The sequence below is a fragment of the Chiloscyllium punctatum genome, chromosome 2, assembly GCF_047496795.1.
Source record: "Chiloscyllium punctatum isolate Juve2018m chromosome 2, sChiPun1.3, whole genome shotgun sequence".
Taxonomy (NCBI): domain Eukaryota; kingdom Metazoa; phylum Chordata; class Chondrichthyes; order Orectolobiformes; family Hemiscylliidae; genus Chiloscyllium; species Chiloscyllium punctatum.
In genome coordinates this window covers 152787502-152801462 of record NC_092740.1, presented here as the reverse complement: position 1 = coordinate 152801462, position 13961 = coordinate 152787502, and the positions used below count along the sequence as shown (strand labels likewise).

Sequence of the window (13961 nt, the reverse complement as noted above, 5' to 3'; positions counted from 1 at the left end):
CCTACCTAGTTGTCATACTCTGTTTCCTCCTTGCCTGTGGGGTCTGAGCCTCCAGAGTGATCCCTATCACCCGCTATCCACAATGCTGTCAACCTCATGGATGCTTCAGTGACTTCAGCTGTTGCTCCAGCTTTGAAAACATGGGCTTGCAGGAGCTGTAGCTGGAGACATTTCCTGCACACATTTTGGTCCTGGGCACTAGAACTGTGGAGTGTGGTGATGGAAAAGCACAGCTGGTTAGCCAGTATCCGAGGAGCAGGAGAATCAATGTTTCAGGCATAAGCCCTCCATCAGGAATGTCAGAATTACTCATTCCTGATGAAGGGCTTATGCCTGAAACGTCAATTCTCCTGCTTCTCGGATGTTGCCTGACCGGCTGTGCTTTTCCAGCACCATGCTCTCTTTAACCCTGATTTCCAGCATCTGCCACTAGAACTATACCCAAATTCCCACAAAGCAGGAAGAGCACACCATGGCCTTGAGCTCTTCTTGCATTTCTTATTACTTTAAAGTAAACCCTGAGGTTACCCTTAAAATCAGATAATATTTATTCCCATGTAGGCTTTCTTCTCTAGTCCTCTGCATTATTGTCCTTACAAACTATAAACCCAAAATAGAACCTTGCAAACTTGTAGCAATTAAATATAGTATAAAATACTCATAACCTTTATGTATCCAGTCAGCTGTTTCCTCTTGCTCCATTTCATTTTTTGAATCCTGACATCATCTCTGGAGCCCTGTCTCTGGATTAATTGAAGGTTTGTTGCACACCACACCTACTGCTGTTCCAACTGAGCTTTATCTCGGCCTCACTTCTCAAGCTTTTATCAGATGCTTTGCCACTACCATGGTTCATTGCGTCCTGTTTTTACAAAATTCATGGATATTTTTTGTGTTCTTGGTGATGCAATATTTCTTTGATTTATGTATTCCCATGTCTAGCTTCATTTGTTTTTTTTCCTAGATGGATATTCTGCAGACGACTTTCATCCCATAGTGTAAAATTTTCCAAAAAGTTTAAATCAAACAGGAAATAAAGATCTGAGTGACTCTTTTCAATCATTTTAATAGCTTTTTTAAAATTAGATTATCGTAGTTTACCTGGACGAGTGCATATCCAACGATCCAGAAGAATTTTGTTACAATCAAGGAGGTGATGCTGTCAAGCTAATATCACTGAAATATTAATCTAAGCTAATAGAGTCATAGTGTCAGAGCATAGAACAAACCTTTTGGTCCACCCAGTCTATGCTGAACATAATCCCAACCTAAACTAGTCCCACCTGCCTGCCTGCCCATATTCCTCCAAACCTTTCCTATTCATGTACCTATCCAGATCTCTTTTGAACATTGTACTTGTACCCATATCCATCACTTCCTTTGGAAATTCATTCCACGTGCTCTGTTTTTAAAAAAAAGTTGTGTCTTTCTAAAATCTCTCTCCTCTCACCTTGATGTGCCCCCTCATCTTGAAATCCCCCATCCCAGGGAAAAGACAACTACCATTAACTCAATGTTCTAGAGGCACTCTTTTTAATCCTACCATGGCAGACGATGAAATTTGAAATCAGTAAAAAAAAAATTGGAATTAAAAGCTGTTTTAATGGTGACTATGTGACCACTTGATTGTTGTAAAAAAAAAACTACTGGTCACTAATGTCCTTTATAGATGGAAAACTACCATTGTCTGTTCTGGCCAGTGTGTGACACTAGACTCACATCAGTATGGTTGATTCTTAATTGCCCTTTGGACAATTAGGGATAGGAGGAAATATTAGCCAGAGCACATTCACCTCCTAAATGAATGAATAGATGCAAATCCCTAGTTCCACATACCACCTTCAACATTCACTCCCTCCACCAGGAGTGCACAGTGGCTGTAGTGTGTGCCATTCACAAGTTACAGTATAGTAACACATCAAGGCTACTTCCACAGCACCTTTCCAAACTAGTGACCTACACTACCTAGAAAAAAGGGCATAAAAACACAGCACGTGCAATTTGCCCCCGACCCACAGCCCACCCTAATTTGCAACTATATTGCAATTCCCGTCACTCTCAGTAGCTCAACATTTGGGAAGTCCCTTCCTAAATACTGAGTGTAACCATGCTAAATGGACTGCAATGGTTTAAGAATGCAGCTCACTACCACTGCCTTAATGGCCATTCGGGTCAAGGAACAGAGGTTGGCCTTGCCAGTAATGCTTTTCGAGTAATAGAGCCATTCAGTACAGAAGAAGCCCTTTGACTCATCGAGTCTGCACTGACAAAAAAGCCCATCACCCATCTGTACTCATCCCATTTTACTGCACTTCGCCCAAGTTATAATATTTTAAATGCGCGTCCACATTCTAGAATGTTGAGAGGTCTCCCAGCACTATTACCGTCCCAGACAATGTGTCCCAGATTCCCAGCACCTTCTAGGTGGAAAAACATTTTCTCCAATTCCTTCTTCCCCTTGGCCTTAAAATTATGCTCCTTCTTATGGACCCTTCAAATATGGCAAGCAGCTGCTTTCTATCCACCTTATCCATGTCCCTCACTACCTTAAAAACCACGATCAGGTCTGTACTTGGCCTTCTCTGCCATTAACAAAAAACAACCTGAACCTGTCCAGTCTCTCTTCACAGCTAAACTGCTTCGACCCAGGAAACATTCTAGTGAATGTGCTCTGCACCCCCGCCAGTTCAATCATGTCCTTTCTATATGAAAAAAATTACCTTTAATTAGCTTTATATGATCCCTCTATTGGGGTACTTAAAACTGTCTGTAATACTCCGGTCATTTACAGTTATCTTGTTAAGAAAAAGAACTAAGCATTACCTTATTGAATTGACAACCTAGTTTATGTGCTCAAGTTCTGGAGTAATACTTGAATATAATCTTGTAACTTGGGTCAAATTGGGCCAAATTGACATTTGTTGGGGAATCAAAAGTTCCTCCACTTCAACTGCTTTTTAGATCCTAATTGATTACATAATCAAAATAAAGCAATTTTGCATCCTAAGTGTATAGGATTTTATATATATTTTTAAATGTGGTGTTTATGGAGAATAACTTTGGGATTTTTGAAGTCCACTGCATTGGTTCTGACCTGAAACTAACTGATTTGAAGCTGAATAGTAGAGTTGCATGGAATTGAATTCTTGGCAAATAGTGGATATTCAGGTAACGTTGACTGAATCTAGAGCCTATGCAAATCAATTTTTAAAACCTGTGATTGTACTTTGTACAGATAATTCAGACAAAACTAAGTTCCACTTGTCTCTTCTTTCATGTTTTCTTTCAGAGAGTCCAGATTCCGTACAATGATGTTTCTTGCATTTTTTTTCCCTTTTTAGTCTGTAGTCTGTCTGCTGGAAAATTTGGCACATTACTCAGTGGTTCTTGGGATACAACCTCTAAAGTCTGGCTAAATGAGAAATGTTTGATGACTTTACAGGTATAACTTATTTTCAGTCCTTGAAACTAAATAAATGTGTATTCTCTTGCTGTGAAATCATTCGAAGTGTCTCTTGCTTTAGGGCCATACAGCAGCAGTGTGGGCAGTAAAAATATTACCTGAACAAGGTTTTATGCTGACGGGATCTGCTGACAAAACAATTAAGATGTGGAAAGCAGGCCGATGTGAGCAGACTTTTACAGGTATGCCTGCGTTTACTTTGGACAAGCAATTCTTAATTCCCTGCATATTCTGTGAAATAAAGTTAATGTTACTAATTGTCTCTCAATTCTTGTAAATTCGTAGCATAATCCACTGTTGTTTAAAATAACTTCTTGGAGAAAGTGAGGACTGCAGATGCTGGAGATCAGAGCTGAAAAATGTGTTGCTGGAAAAGCGCAGCAGGTCAGGCAGCATCAAAGGAGCAGGAGAATTGACATTTCGGGCATAAGCCCTTCTTCAGGAATGAGGAAGGTGTGCCAAGCAGGCTAAGATAAAAGGTAGGGAGGAGGGACTTTGGGGAGGGGCATTGGGAATGCGATAGGTGGAAAGAGGTTAAGGTGAGGGTTATAGGCCAGAGATGAGATGGGGGCGGAGAGGTCGGGAAGAAGATTGCAGGTCAAGAAGGTGGTGCTGAGTCCGAGGATTGGGACTGAGATAAGGTGGGGGGAGGGGAAAGGAGGAAGCTGGAGAAATCTGCATTCATCCCTTGTGGTTGGAGGGTTCCTAGGCGGAAGATGAGACGCTCTTCCTGCACCCTCTGCACCCGATGTGGCCTCCTCTACATTGGGGAGACAGGCTGCCTACTTGCGGAACGTTTCAGAGAACACCTCTGGGACACCCGCACCAACCAACCCAACCACCCCGTGGCTGAACACTAACTCCCCCTCCCACTCCGCCAAGGACATGCAGGTCCTTGGCCTCCTCCATCGCCAGACCATGGCAACACGACGCCTGGAGGAAGAGCGCCTCATCTTCCGCCTAGGAACCCTCCAACCACAAGGGATGAATGCAGATTTCTCCAGCTTCCTCCTTTCCCCTCCCCCCACCTCATCTCAGTCCCAACCCTCGGACTCAGCATCGCCTTCTTGACCTTTCAGTCGTCTTCTCGACCTCTCCGCCCCCACCCCCTCTCTGGCCTATCACCCTCACCTTAACCTCCTTCCACCTATCGCATTCCCAACGCCCCTCCCCCAAGTCCCTCCTCCCTACCTTTTGTCTTAGCCTGCTTGGCACACCTTCCTCATTCCTGAAGAAGGGCTTATGCCCGAAACGTCAATTCTCCTTGGATGCTGCCTGACCTGCTGCGCTTTTCCAGCAACACATTTTTCAGCTAAAATAACTTCTTGTCCACTGAAAATAGTGTCTTTTAGAGCATTTTTAAGCTAGCGATATTAAAAGAATACCTCAGCAACAAAAGCTGAAAACAATAACTGTATGTCGTAAATCAGAGACTTGGATCCTCTTTATTTTAAATTTGAGGAAGATACAAGAAAATGCACAGCACCTTTGGGTCATACAGCCAAGAATTCCACTAAGTTAATTGATCTTAGACATGATGCAAGTGCGTGTATTGCAGTCCTAACACATTATGTGCAATGCTTTTCTCTCAACTGGAAGCGAAAAGATTTTTTGAAAATTTGGCATTAACTCATTCCATGAATGGATAGCAGGATACTTGAAAGGAACATCCATCGACTAGTTAGGTCGAATATCCTGGTTTTGTAGCATTTATTTATGTGCCATTACTTACAAGAATGCTGCACCCACACTTAATAAACATTTTGGGGTTGTACTTTTTAAATTTTGATTTTTGCCACCTTGTTCACATTTTTAAAAAAAAAACATTTTTGGACTTTAATGAGTGGAAAATGTATAAATAATGTTGTCATTTTATATTAACTTTGACCATTTTTAGGTCATAACGACTGTGTTAGAGGACTGGCCATTTTGAATGAATTAGAGTTCCTGTCTTGCAGCAATGATGCCACTGTTCGTCGATGGCAAATCACCGGGCAGTGTTTGCACATTTATTATGGGCATACAAATTATATTTATTGTCTATCAGTCTTCCCAAATGGAGAAGGTAAGTTATTTTTCTAAGAAAACGTAACTATGTAGCAGCCCTCATTTCTGGTAATTAAGTTTAACTGATCAGACTGCAAGTATTTGTATTCATGGAATATATAAAGTTGCTACCAACTCCATGCTAAATATGACCAGTTGAATTTGTGCCAAGAATCTTGCTGTTCATTTTACCCATTCTTGATTCTAAAATTACAAATATAGCTTTGAAACTAACTTGAATGTGTGCACTTGAATGTGTACGTGATGTAACTGACGTTACATTTGGGGAGAGAGAGAGTCTTATGCCATCAGAGAAAGCATACAAGCAAGGAGTTTCGGGAGTAGAATCTGATGCTGTATAGCCAGGGAAGTTTACTTTAAGTAGCCTCCTTTAAGTATTGGCTATACTCTATTGGTAAAATCCTGTTATAATGATTGACTTCCTCAAATTTAGGACTAAATGAATCATGCACATTTCCTTGTATAGACTGTGCAATAGTTTTGTCCTGTTAACTTGAAGTAATTTAACTCTAGGTACAGGGCATTTCCATTTATTGAATCAATTCCAATTTTAAACCAGTTCAGTATTGACACTATGAAAATTAAAAATGTTTCAATTCTTGTGACCCCAATAATTTCTGCAAAGTTCAGGAGTAGGGATGTAGCTGTGCTTTAGGGGCAGCTTATAGATTAGTTTGGAAATTGGGTGGAAGGGTTGACCAAAAGTCCTTTTTACTTAGTTAAAGAAAATTGACCATAATTGGCAGTGTATGAAAAGCTATTTTTCTTTTATTGTCCGTAAATTAGTTTGATTGGACTTTTACTGAGAACAACTGTGAATGAGTCTTATATATGATATACACTTCCTAACATGACTATAACCTTAAAGTGTCACTTTTTCGAGTCAAACTTTTTACAGAGGAACCTCAATTATCTGGCATTTAAATATCCAAATATCGTATTATCCGGCAAGATCGCAAGGTCCCGATGCTTGGCTAAACTGTTATCCTGCATTCGATTATCCAGCATTTAATTAACCGAATGAAGTACTCCCTGCCCCTGTCCTTCGGATAATCGAGACTCCTCTGTATTCTGTTTGTGATATTTTGTAATAGCTCATCATATGTTAATTGGCTGTGGCTGCATGCCACTGACCATTAAGTGTTCTGGTGGGCAAAAGCAATGTCAAGATGGCACCAAGCTGCTACTTCTGTTTCTTGGGAGCTCAAAAGGTGGAATTGCAAGTGTGTTGGATGACTAAGAGCAATTTAAACCTCATTAATGATGCCTTTGTATCAGCTTAAAATTAATGTAGTGACGTTGTATTTCTGCTTTAAAACAAAAATGGAAATGCATATAATGTATGGAACTTCATATATTTAAGCATATTTTATGCAGTGCTGAAAATGTTTAAGAGTTGTTGTATCAGGAAGAATAGCAAAACAGTATTATTTAAATGAAGGAAAAAAATTGCAGGATTCTGATAGACAGGAATCATAAAATTGTAATTGGATACAAGTGATTAGGAAAGCACATAGAATGTTGTTGGTTATTGCAAGGGGAATTGAGAATAAAAATAGGTAAGTGCTGTGACAGCTGAACAGGGTTGTAGTAAGACCTCAGAGTTGCTGATTTATAGTCGACTTGTTGTTTCAGCTCAATCATTTTCAGTATAAAACATAGTTTTTAATGATAGCTTTTTGCAGATATTTTTCTTGAATTGTCATTGTGCATTGGCTTCTTTCTTCCCTTCAGATTTTGTTACTACTGGTGAGGATCGATCCTTAAGGATTTGGAAGCGTGGAGAATGTACTCAAACAATCAGGCTTCCAGCTCAATCCATCTGGTCCTGCTGCGTACTGGATAATGGTGATATAGTTGTGGGATCAAGGTAAAATTGCTGTACAGCTGCAGAATCCCATTATTTATAGTTTTATTATACAACTTAGTCCTTCAAAGCTCTATTCATTGGAATGTTGCAATTAAAAATTCAAAATTGGTCTTTGTTTTGGGACCAAGAATATATCTTGCTGATATTCTTTCAAACTCTCTCCTTCTCCTTAGCCATTGTTTTGATTGCTGCTGGATTATATTGCAAACAATAGTTCGGGATGTTGCTGCTTCAGGCAGCAGATGTACAGAGTTGGCAATTCCAGCTTATTTGAATGTCCAGATGGTTGCAGTGAAATGAGCTAAATTGAACATTATTTCCTGTCAAAAGTTCTTCGACAATTATTTGAATCCAAAATCTTTAAACCATTTTAAGATTGCCATTGTGCTTCTACTACCATCATTTTCTTCCACAATATGAACCGTTGTTAAATTCTGTACTTATTCTTTGCATATAACCAGTGATGGATTTATGATTACAAGATCTTTTATTTCTTTGCTGATGCCAGCTGCATTTCAAATTAATTATACCTGAACCAATTATACCTAAATTAGCCCATTTCCTCATCTAATAGATTTCTGGGCGTAAAGCAAAGCTGTCCAAAGTAGCAAAGACGTATTTCCAAGTTCCATTTTTTTTCTGATTCTGCACACTCATTTCTTGATCAAGCACTCTTCTGTATTCCTTAGTTTCTCTCTCTTCTCTCCTCCCCTCAAAATGTTGGCTATTTTCTGATTTTCTTGTAGCTATTGCACTCCATGCTGTCTAAGAGACCACTACTTTGTGTTATAACTTGTAGTTTGTGTTCATTTCAAAAAAATCCATTCCTCTAAGAGACCAAGTCTCCAAATAATTAAGATTTGAATTTTATACCGTGAATTAGATTAACAAAGAAATCATCATTATACTTGAATTCTGATATAATACACGAGAAACCACGTGGGATGACTATCACATCCTCTTAATTTTGTAATACAATGATGCTAGTAAGGCAACTCACTGCATTCAGACTAAAACTTAGACTTATTGAGAACTGAGATCATTCTGCAAAGGCAGTGAAGCCAAGAAAAGTGCTGATGACTTCAGAAACTTAGGAAGCAATAGATGAACTTCATTCCATACATATTTTTAAGTATTTTGAGTATTTTTAATGTCGTTTTATTTGTAAGACATTTGGAGGGAGCATCTTTGGAACAAAGGCTGTATAAAGAGGCACAATTTCTAAAGTATCCCTTGGAATCCAAGTACCTGTTACAGAAACTGAGTTTGACTTTATGCTTGTGTATTTTTAAAAAATATTGACTGGTCTCTCAAAAATAATGTTTTAATCTGAAAATTTTATGGCAATTTATTTTTGCCAACCAACTATCATGCTAGACAAGTAGGTTTTTGTACAAGTAACTTAAAAGTATAATTGCAAATCCTGGGAAAAGTTTTGTCAATCATTGAGCTACACCTAACTTGCTTTTGGATAAATTTGGACAATTTCATTTCGATAAACTCTGCTGTGTTTATCCAAACTTGCACTGAGTCACTGCTGCCTTTGCTGGTCTACATTGACTCCTAGTTAAACCATGCCTCAGTTTTAAAATTCTCATTTTTGTGTTCAAAAAATCTGGGCTTGCCCCTTGTAACTTCCTACAACCCTTATGCCTCTACCTTCTTCACATTCTAGCTTCTTGTGTATTCCTCATTTCCTCTACCCTGTTTTACTTTCAGCCGTTAGGCCTAAGCTCAGGATTTCTGTCACTTTACTCTGCAAACTATCTTTCCTCTTTTTAAGACATATTGCTTCAATCTTCTGCCCTAATATCCTCCAGGTTAGTGTCATGTTTATATTGCTCTTTGTAATATAAACATGCAAAAATGTACCACAGTTATTTACTACATTAAAGGTGCATTTCCGGCAGGGTTTTGACCTCTGATTACTTATGTTGCTTTCTTCTTGTTATAGTGATGGCATAATAAGAGTGTTCACTGAGGCTGAAGAGCGAACCGCCACTGCTGAGGAGATCCAAACTTTTGAGAATGAGTTGTCCAGTGCAACTATTGACCCTAAAACTGGAGATTTGGGGGATATAAATATTAATGAGCTTCCAGGAAGGGAACATCTTGATGAACCTGGTATGTTATGTTATTCCATTTTAACATAACTGTTTAGCACTAAAGTCTAAGTTTAGCAGTAAAATTATTATTAAAAATAATTTATAACAATTGACATTGACCAAATAAAACTTGAAACTGTTATTCACAAAATGCAAAGATTACTTTGTCAAATGCATGTCTGTAGTTTTTTTAAGTATGGAATTTTTAGAGGTGCAAATGTTTATCCTATACTGCTGCTTGATAATATATCTTGTAATATTATAGTAATTGACTTTGCAGACTGCAATTAATGGTTATATCTCAAATTTATAATTTTAGTCCTGTTTACCATTTGAGGTATGAAATATCAACATTTTACAACTTGATGCAAAACAGTGTAGTCTCTGGCTCACTGTTTAAAAAAAAACATAATTTTCAGCAGTTTTGACATAAGGACTTTTGCCTGTAAGAATTGTGTTGGGACTCATTACTGTATTTGTACAGAATAAACTTTATAAAAAGATGTATTTCCCAAATGATGAACGTTATTAACTGCAGGACAAGATTTCACTTGTTGATGCTTTCATGGTAACAAATTAAATATAAATCAAATATTGATTAGCATTCATCAAATGCACTGAGCTGAAGAAAAAGCAGTTAAGATGCAATTAAGATGTGTCTTTCAATCATTTCCGTTGTGTACTGTGTGTCTGGCGAGTATTTAGCATTACAAGGACAAGTCCAAAGTTAATGCAGGCTCTCTACTAGGTTCACTTCTCCCTGCCACGCTAGATCAAAACTTTGTGCTCTTTTATAAGTCAGTTTAATCAGTCTGAGACTTATAGATCAAACTTTGACCAGCAACACAGACCTTGTTGACTTCCTGTTCCTTAACTTTCCAAAAGACTGATCAGTACTGTTTCCTTCCTTCCTTGTTTATTAGCATAAAGCAGTCTTTCTCTGCTTCTCTGCACAGTGGTACTTGCGTTGTCGGTCTCCTTCTTCCCCCATATCTCAAAATATAACTTGACAGGCAGAATCTGAAGAATTTAAAATGGGAGACAGTGAAATAGCAGAGACACTAAATGGCAGCTTTGTTATTTCACTGAGGAATATGCCAGAAACCTCCAAGAGTGGTGACACAAGTACTTAGGAAGAAAAGGTCTCTGAGGAAGTCATTTCTGACTCGAAACATTAACTCTGTTTCTGTCTCCACAGATTCTGTTAGACCTGCTACATTTCTCCAGCACTTCCTGTCTTTATTAGGGAAAATGAGGAGTTGAAGGAAATTAATGAGCCTGAAATTTGAAAAGTCCCTAGAATGTGATATCCTACAACAGTGTTGAAGGGGCTAACTATCATGAGCCAATGCACTGGTGTTCATCATCCAAAATTCTCCAGTTCATACAGTCATAGAGATGTACAGCATGGAAACAGACCCTTTGGTTCAACTCGTCCGTGCCGAGCAGATGTCCCAAACCAATCTAGTCCCACTTGCCAGCACCCGGCCCATATCCCTCCAAACCCTTCCTATTCATATACCCATCCAAATGCCTTTTAAATGTTGCAATTTAAATGTACCAGCCTCCACCACTTCCTCTGGCAGCTCATTCCGTACACGTACCACCCTCTGCGTGAAAAAGTTGCCCCTTAGGTCTCTTTTATATCTTTCCCCTCTCGCCCTAAACTTATGCCCTCTGGACTCCCCCACTCCAGGGAAAAGACTTTGTCTACTTATCTTATCCATGCACCTCATAATTTTGTAAACCTCTATAAGGTCACCCCTCAGCCTCCAATGTTCCAAGGAAAACAGCCCCAGCATGTTCGCCCCTCCCTATAGCTCAAATCCTCCAACCCTGGCAACAGCCTTGTAAATCTTTTTTGAACCCTTTCAAGTTTCACAACGTCTTTCCGATAGGAAGAAGACCAGAATTGCATGCAATATTCCAACAGTGGTCTAACCAATGTCCTGGTACAGCCGTAACATGACGTCCCAACTCCTGTACTCAATACTCTGACCAATAAGAGAAAGCATACCAAATGCCGCCTTCACTATCCTATCTACCTGCGACTCTACTTTCAAGGAGCTATGAACCTGCACTCCAAAGTCTCTTTATTCAGCAACCTTCTCTTGGACCTTACCATTAAGTGTATAAGTCCTGCTAAGATTTGCTTTCCCAAAATGCAGCACCTCACATTTATCTGAATTAAACTCCATCTATCACTTCTCAGCCCATTGACCCATCTGGTCAAGATCCTGTTGTAATCTGAGATAACCTTCTTCGCTGTCCATTACACCTCCAATTTTGGTGTCATCTGCAAACTTACGAACTATACCTCTTATGCTCGTATCCAAATCATTTATGTAAAATGACGAAAAGTAGAGGACCTAGTTCCGATCCTTGTGGCACTCCACTGGTCACAGGCCTCCAGTCTGAAAAATAACCCTCCTCCACCACCCTCTGTCTTCTATCTTTCTGTATCCAAATGGCTAGTTCTCCCTGTATTCTGTGAGAGTCTCTGGAATAATTCCTGCAGATTGGAAGCTAGCAAAGTTTGCAGTTCTATTTAAGAAGGTAGCAAGAGAGAAAACTGGGACTTGCTAGCTTTCATCAGTAGTATGGAAAATACTAGAATCTATTATGAAGAAGGTGATAAATGGACAATTGGATAATTATGTGATTAGGAATAGTCAGCGCGGCTGTGTGAATCAAAGATAAATAGCTTGTGGAGTTTTCTTTCAGGAGGTTTCTAACAAAATTTATCTAGTAGCATTGATGGATACAGTGTAATGGGTCTTTCAGAATGCTTTTGATAAGGTTCCCTTCCCTCATGAGATTTTTGTTAGTGAAATGATTAGAATGTGATATACTGGCATGGATTAAGGATTGGCTAATTGGCAGAAAATAGAATGCAGGAATACGTAGCTGTTCTCCTGTTGGTTGGCTGTGACTTGTGGAATACCACACTATCAGTTCACAATATATAATCGATGATTTGGATATGGGGTCCCGATTTGTGGATGAAACAAAGCTAAGTCTGTTGTGAAGAAATGTAAAATAATTTTGAGGAGGAGTTGGAAAGTGGGCTCCAACATGGCAGGTGGAATATAAGGTGGAAAATGTGAGGTTATCTGCTTTGTTTGAAGGAACAGATGTGCAGAGCTTTTCTTAAATGGTAAGAAGTTGGAATATGTGGGTGTGCAGCAGATTTGATTTTTCTTGTCAATAAATCACTGAAGGTTAATATACAAGTCCTGCAATCTCTTGGGAAAGCTAATGGAATATTAGCCTTTATTGCAAGAGGATTTGAATACAGTAAGGCTCATGTCAATTGTGTAGGAGGTTGGTTAAACAGTTCCTAGCATATTGTATGCTGATTTGGTCATCTTACTATATAGAGAAATTAAAATGAAGGTTCACCAGGCATGTTTCTGGGACGGCAGGACTGTCTTTAGTAGAGAGATTGGGCAAACTGGGCCAATGTTCTCTAGATTACTTCACAATCAGAGGTGATCTTAGTAAAATCTAAAAACTACTTTGAATGTAGAGACATTGAAATGTTGATCAGCCACAATTGTGTTAAATAGCAGAATAAGCTTAATGGACTGAATGGTGTACTCCCATTCTTATGTTCCTAAAATATAACAAACCAAGCTGTCTATGTATATCAATGGAAAAGGATTTCAAACACATGACAAAACAAAGCTCCATCTGCATCTGAACGCTATCACTATACAGTTATTTGCAGTTCAGAAAAACAATTTCTTCCCTATCAAAACAATCGGTGTTACTTGCGCTTCTTTCTACTTCTAGTCCTCTAATTTGTGAGGAGTTTTCACTGACCATTCACTCCACTGAGAATTTAGATGTCTTTAGTCCTTTAATGATCTGTAGTGTTCTAACTAAACATCCCTTGTCCAGAAGTTTTTACAAATTATAGCCCTTACACTGAGGTGACTAATTCCTACAGCTGGTCTGAACAAACTTGTTTTCTAGGACAAACTATTCTTATACCTGACTTCAGTCAGGTTGTCTTTGAACTGAATTCAGATGCCTTTTGCTTTTTTTTTAAAGAAAACTTGCTTAATCTAGGTCTGCTAAGTGAATGGTTTAATGTTTTTCTTTTCTCCAGTTGTAAAGCCCCACAGTATAAATGATCATCCGTTATCCAGACCTCCAATCACCTCTGACACTTAATTGTTTAAAAACGAAAAGGCTGACCTAGTTAATTATCTAAGTCTTCACATAAGTAGACTAAATCCATATGCCACTAGGTTAAAATCCAAACTCATTAAAAAAAAGCATATATTGCTCAATTTCATCAGTTTCATGAAAAAAAAGTACCACTTAATTACTATTTAAGTTAATATTGGAGTTTGATAAGTGTGTATCATGCAAGAACCTTCCAATAATTTATTGTATTTTATTACATTGAGTTCCTTTTAAATTTTCGAATAGACGATCTTGACTTTGA

At 38.7% G+C, this 13961-nt stretch overlaps 1 protein-coding gene across 2 annotated transcripts in view; it reads left to right on the top strand.

Moving 5' to 3' along the window:
- The window catches only part of plaa (phospholipase A2-activating protein), a 38612-nt gene that overhangs the window by 13147 nt on the left and 11504 nt on the right, over positions 1-13961 (top strand). For both annotated transcript variants that reach the window (XM_072590412.1, XM_072590423.1), the window contains exons 3-7: positions 3342-3442; positions 3525-3645; positions 5361-5528; positions 7265-7400; positions 9355-9524. In XM_072590412.1, the coding sequence (XP_072446513.1) occupies positions 3342-3442; positions 3525-3645; positions 5361-5528; positions 7265-7400; positions 9355-9524 (696 nt within the window). The remainder of the gene's footprint in view (positions 1-3341; positions 3443-3524; positions 3646-5360; positions 5529-7264; positions 7401-9354; positions 9525-13961) is intronic.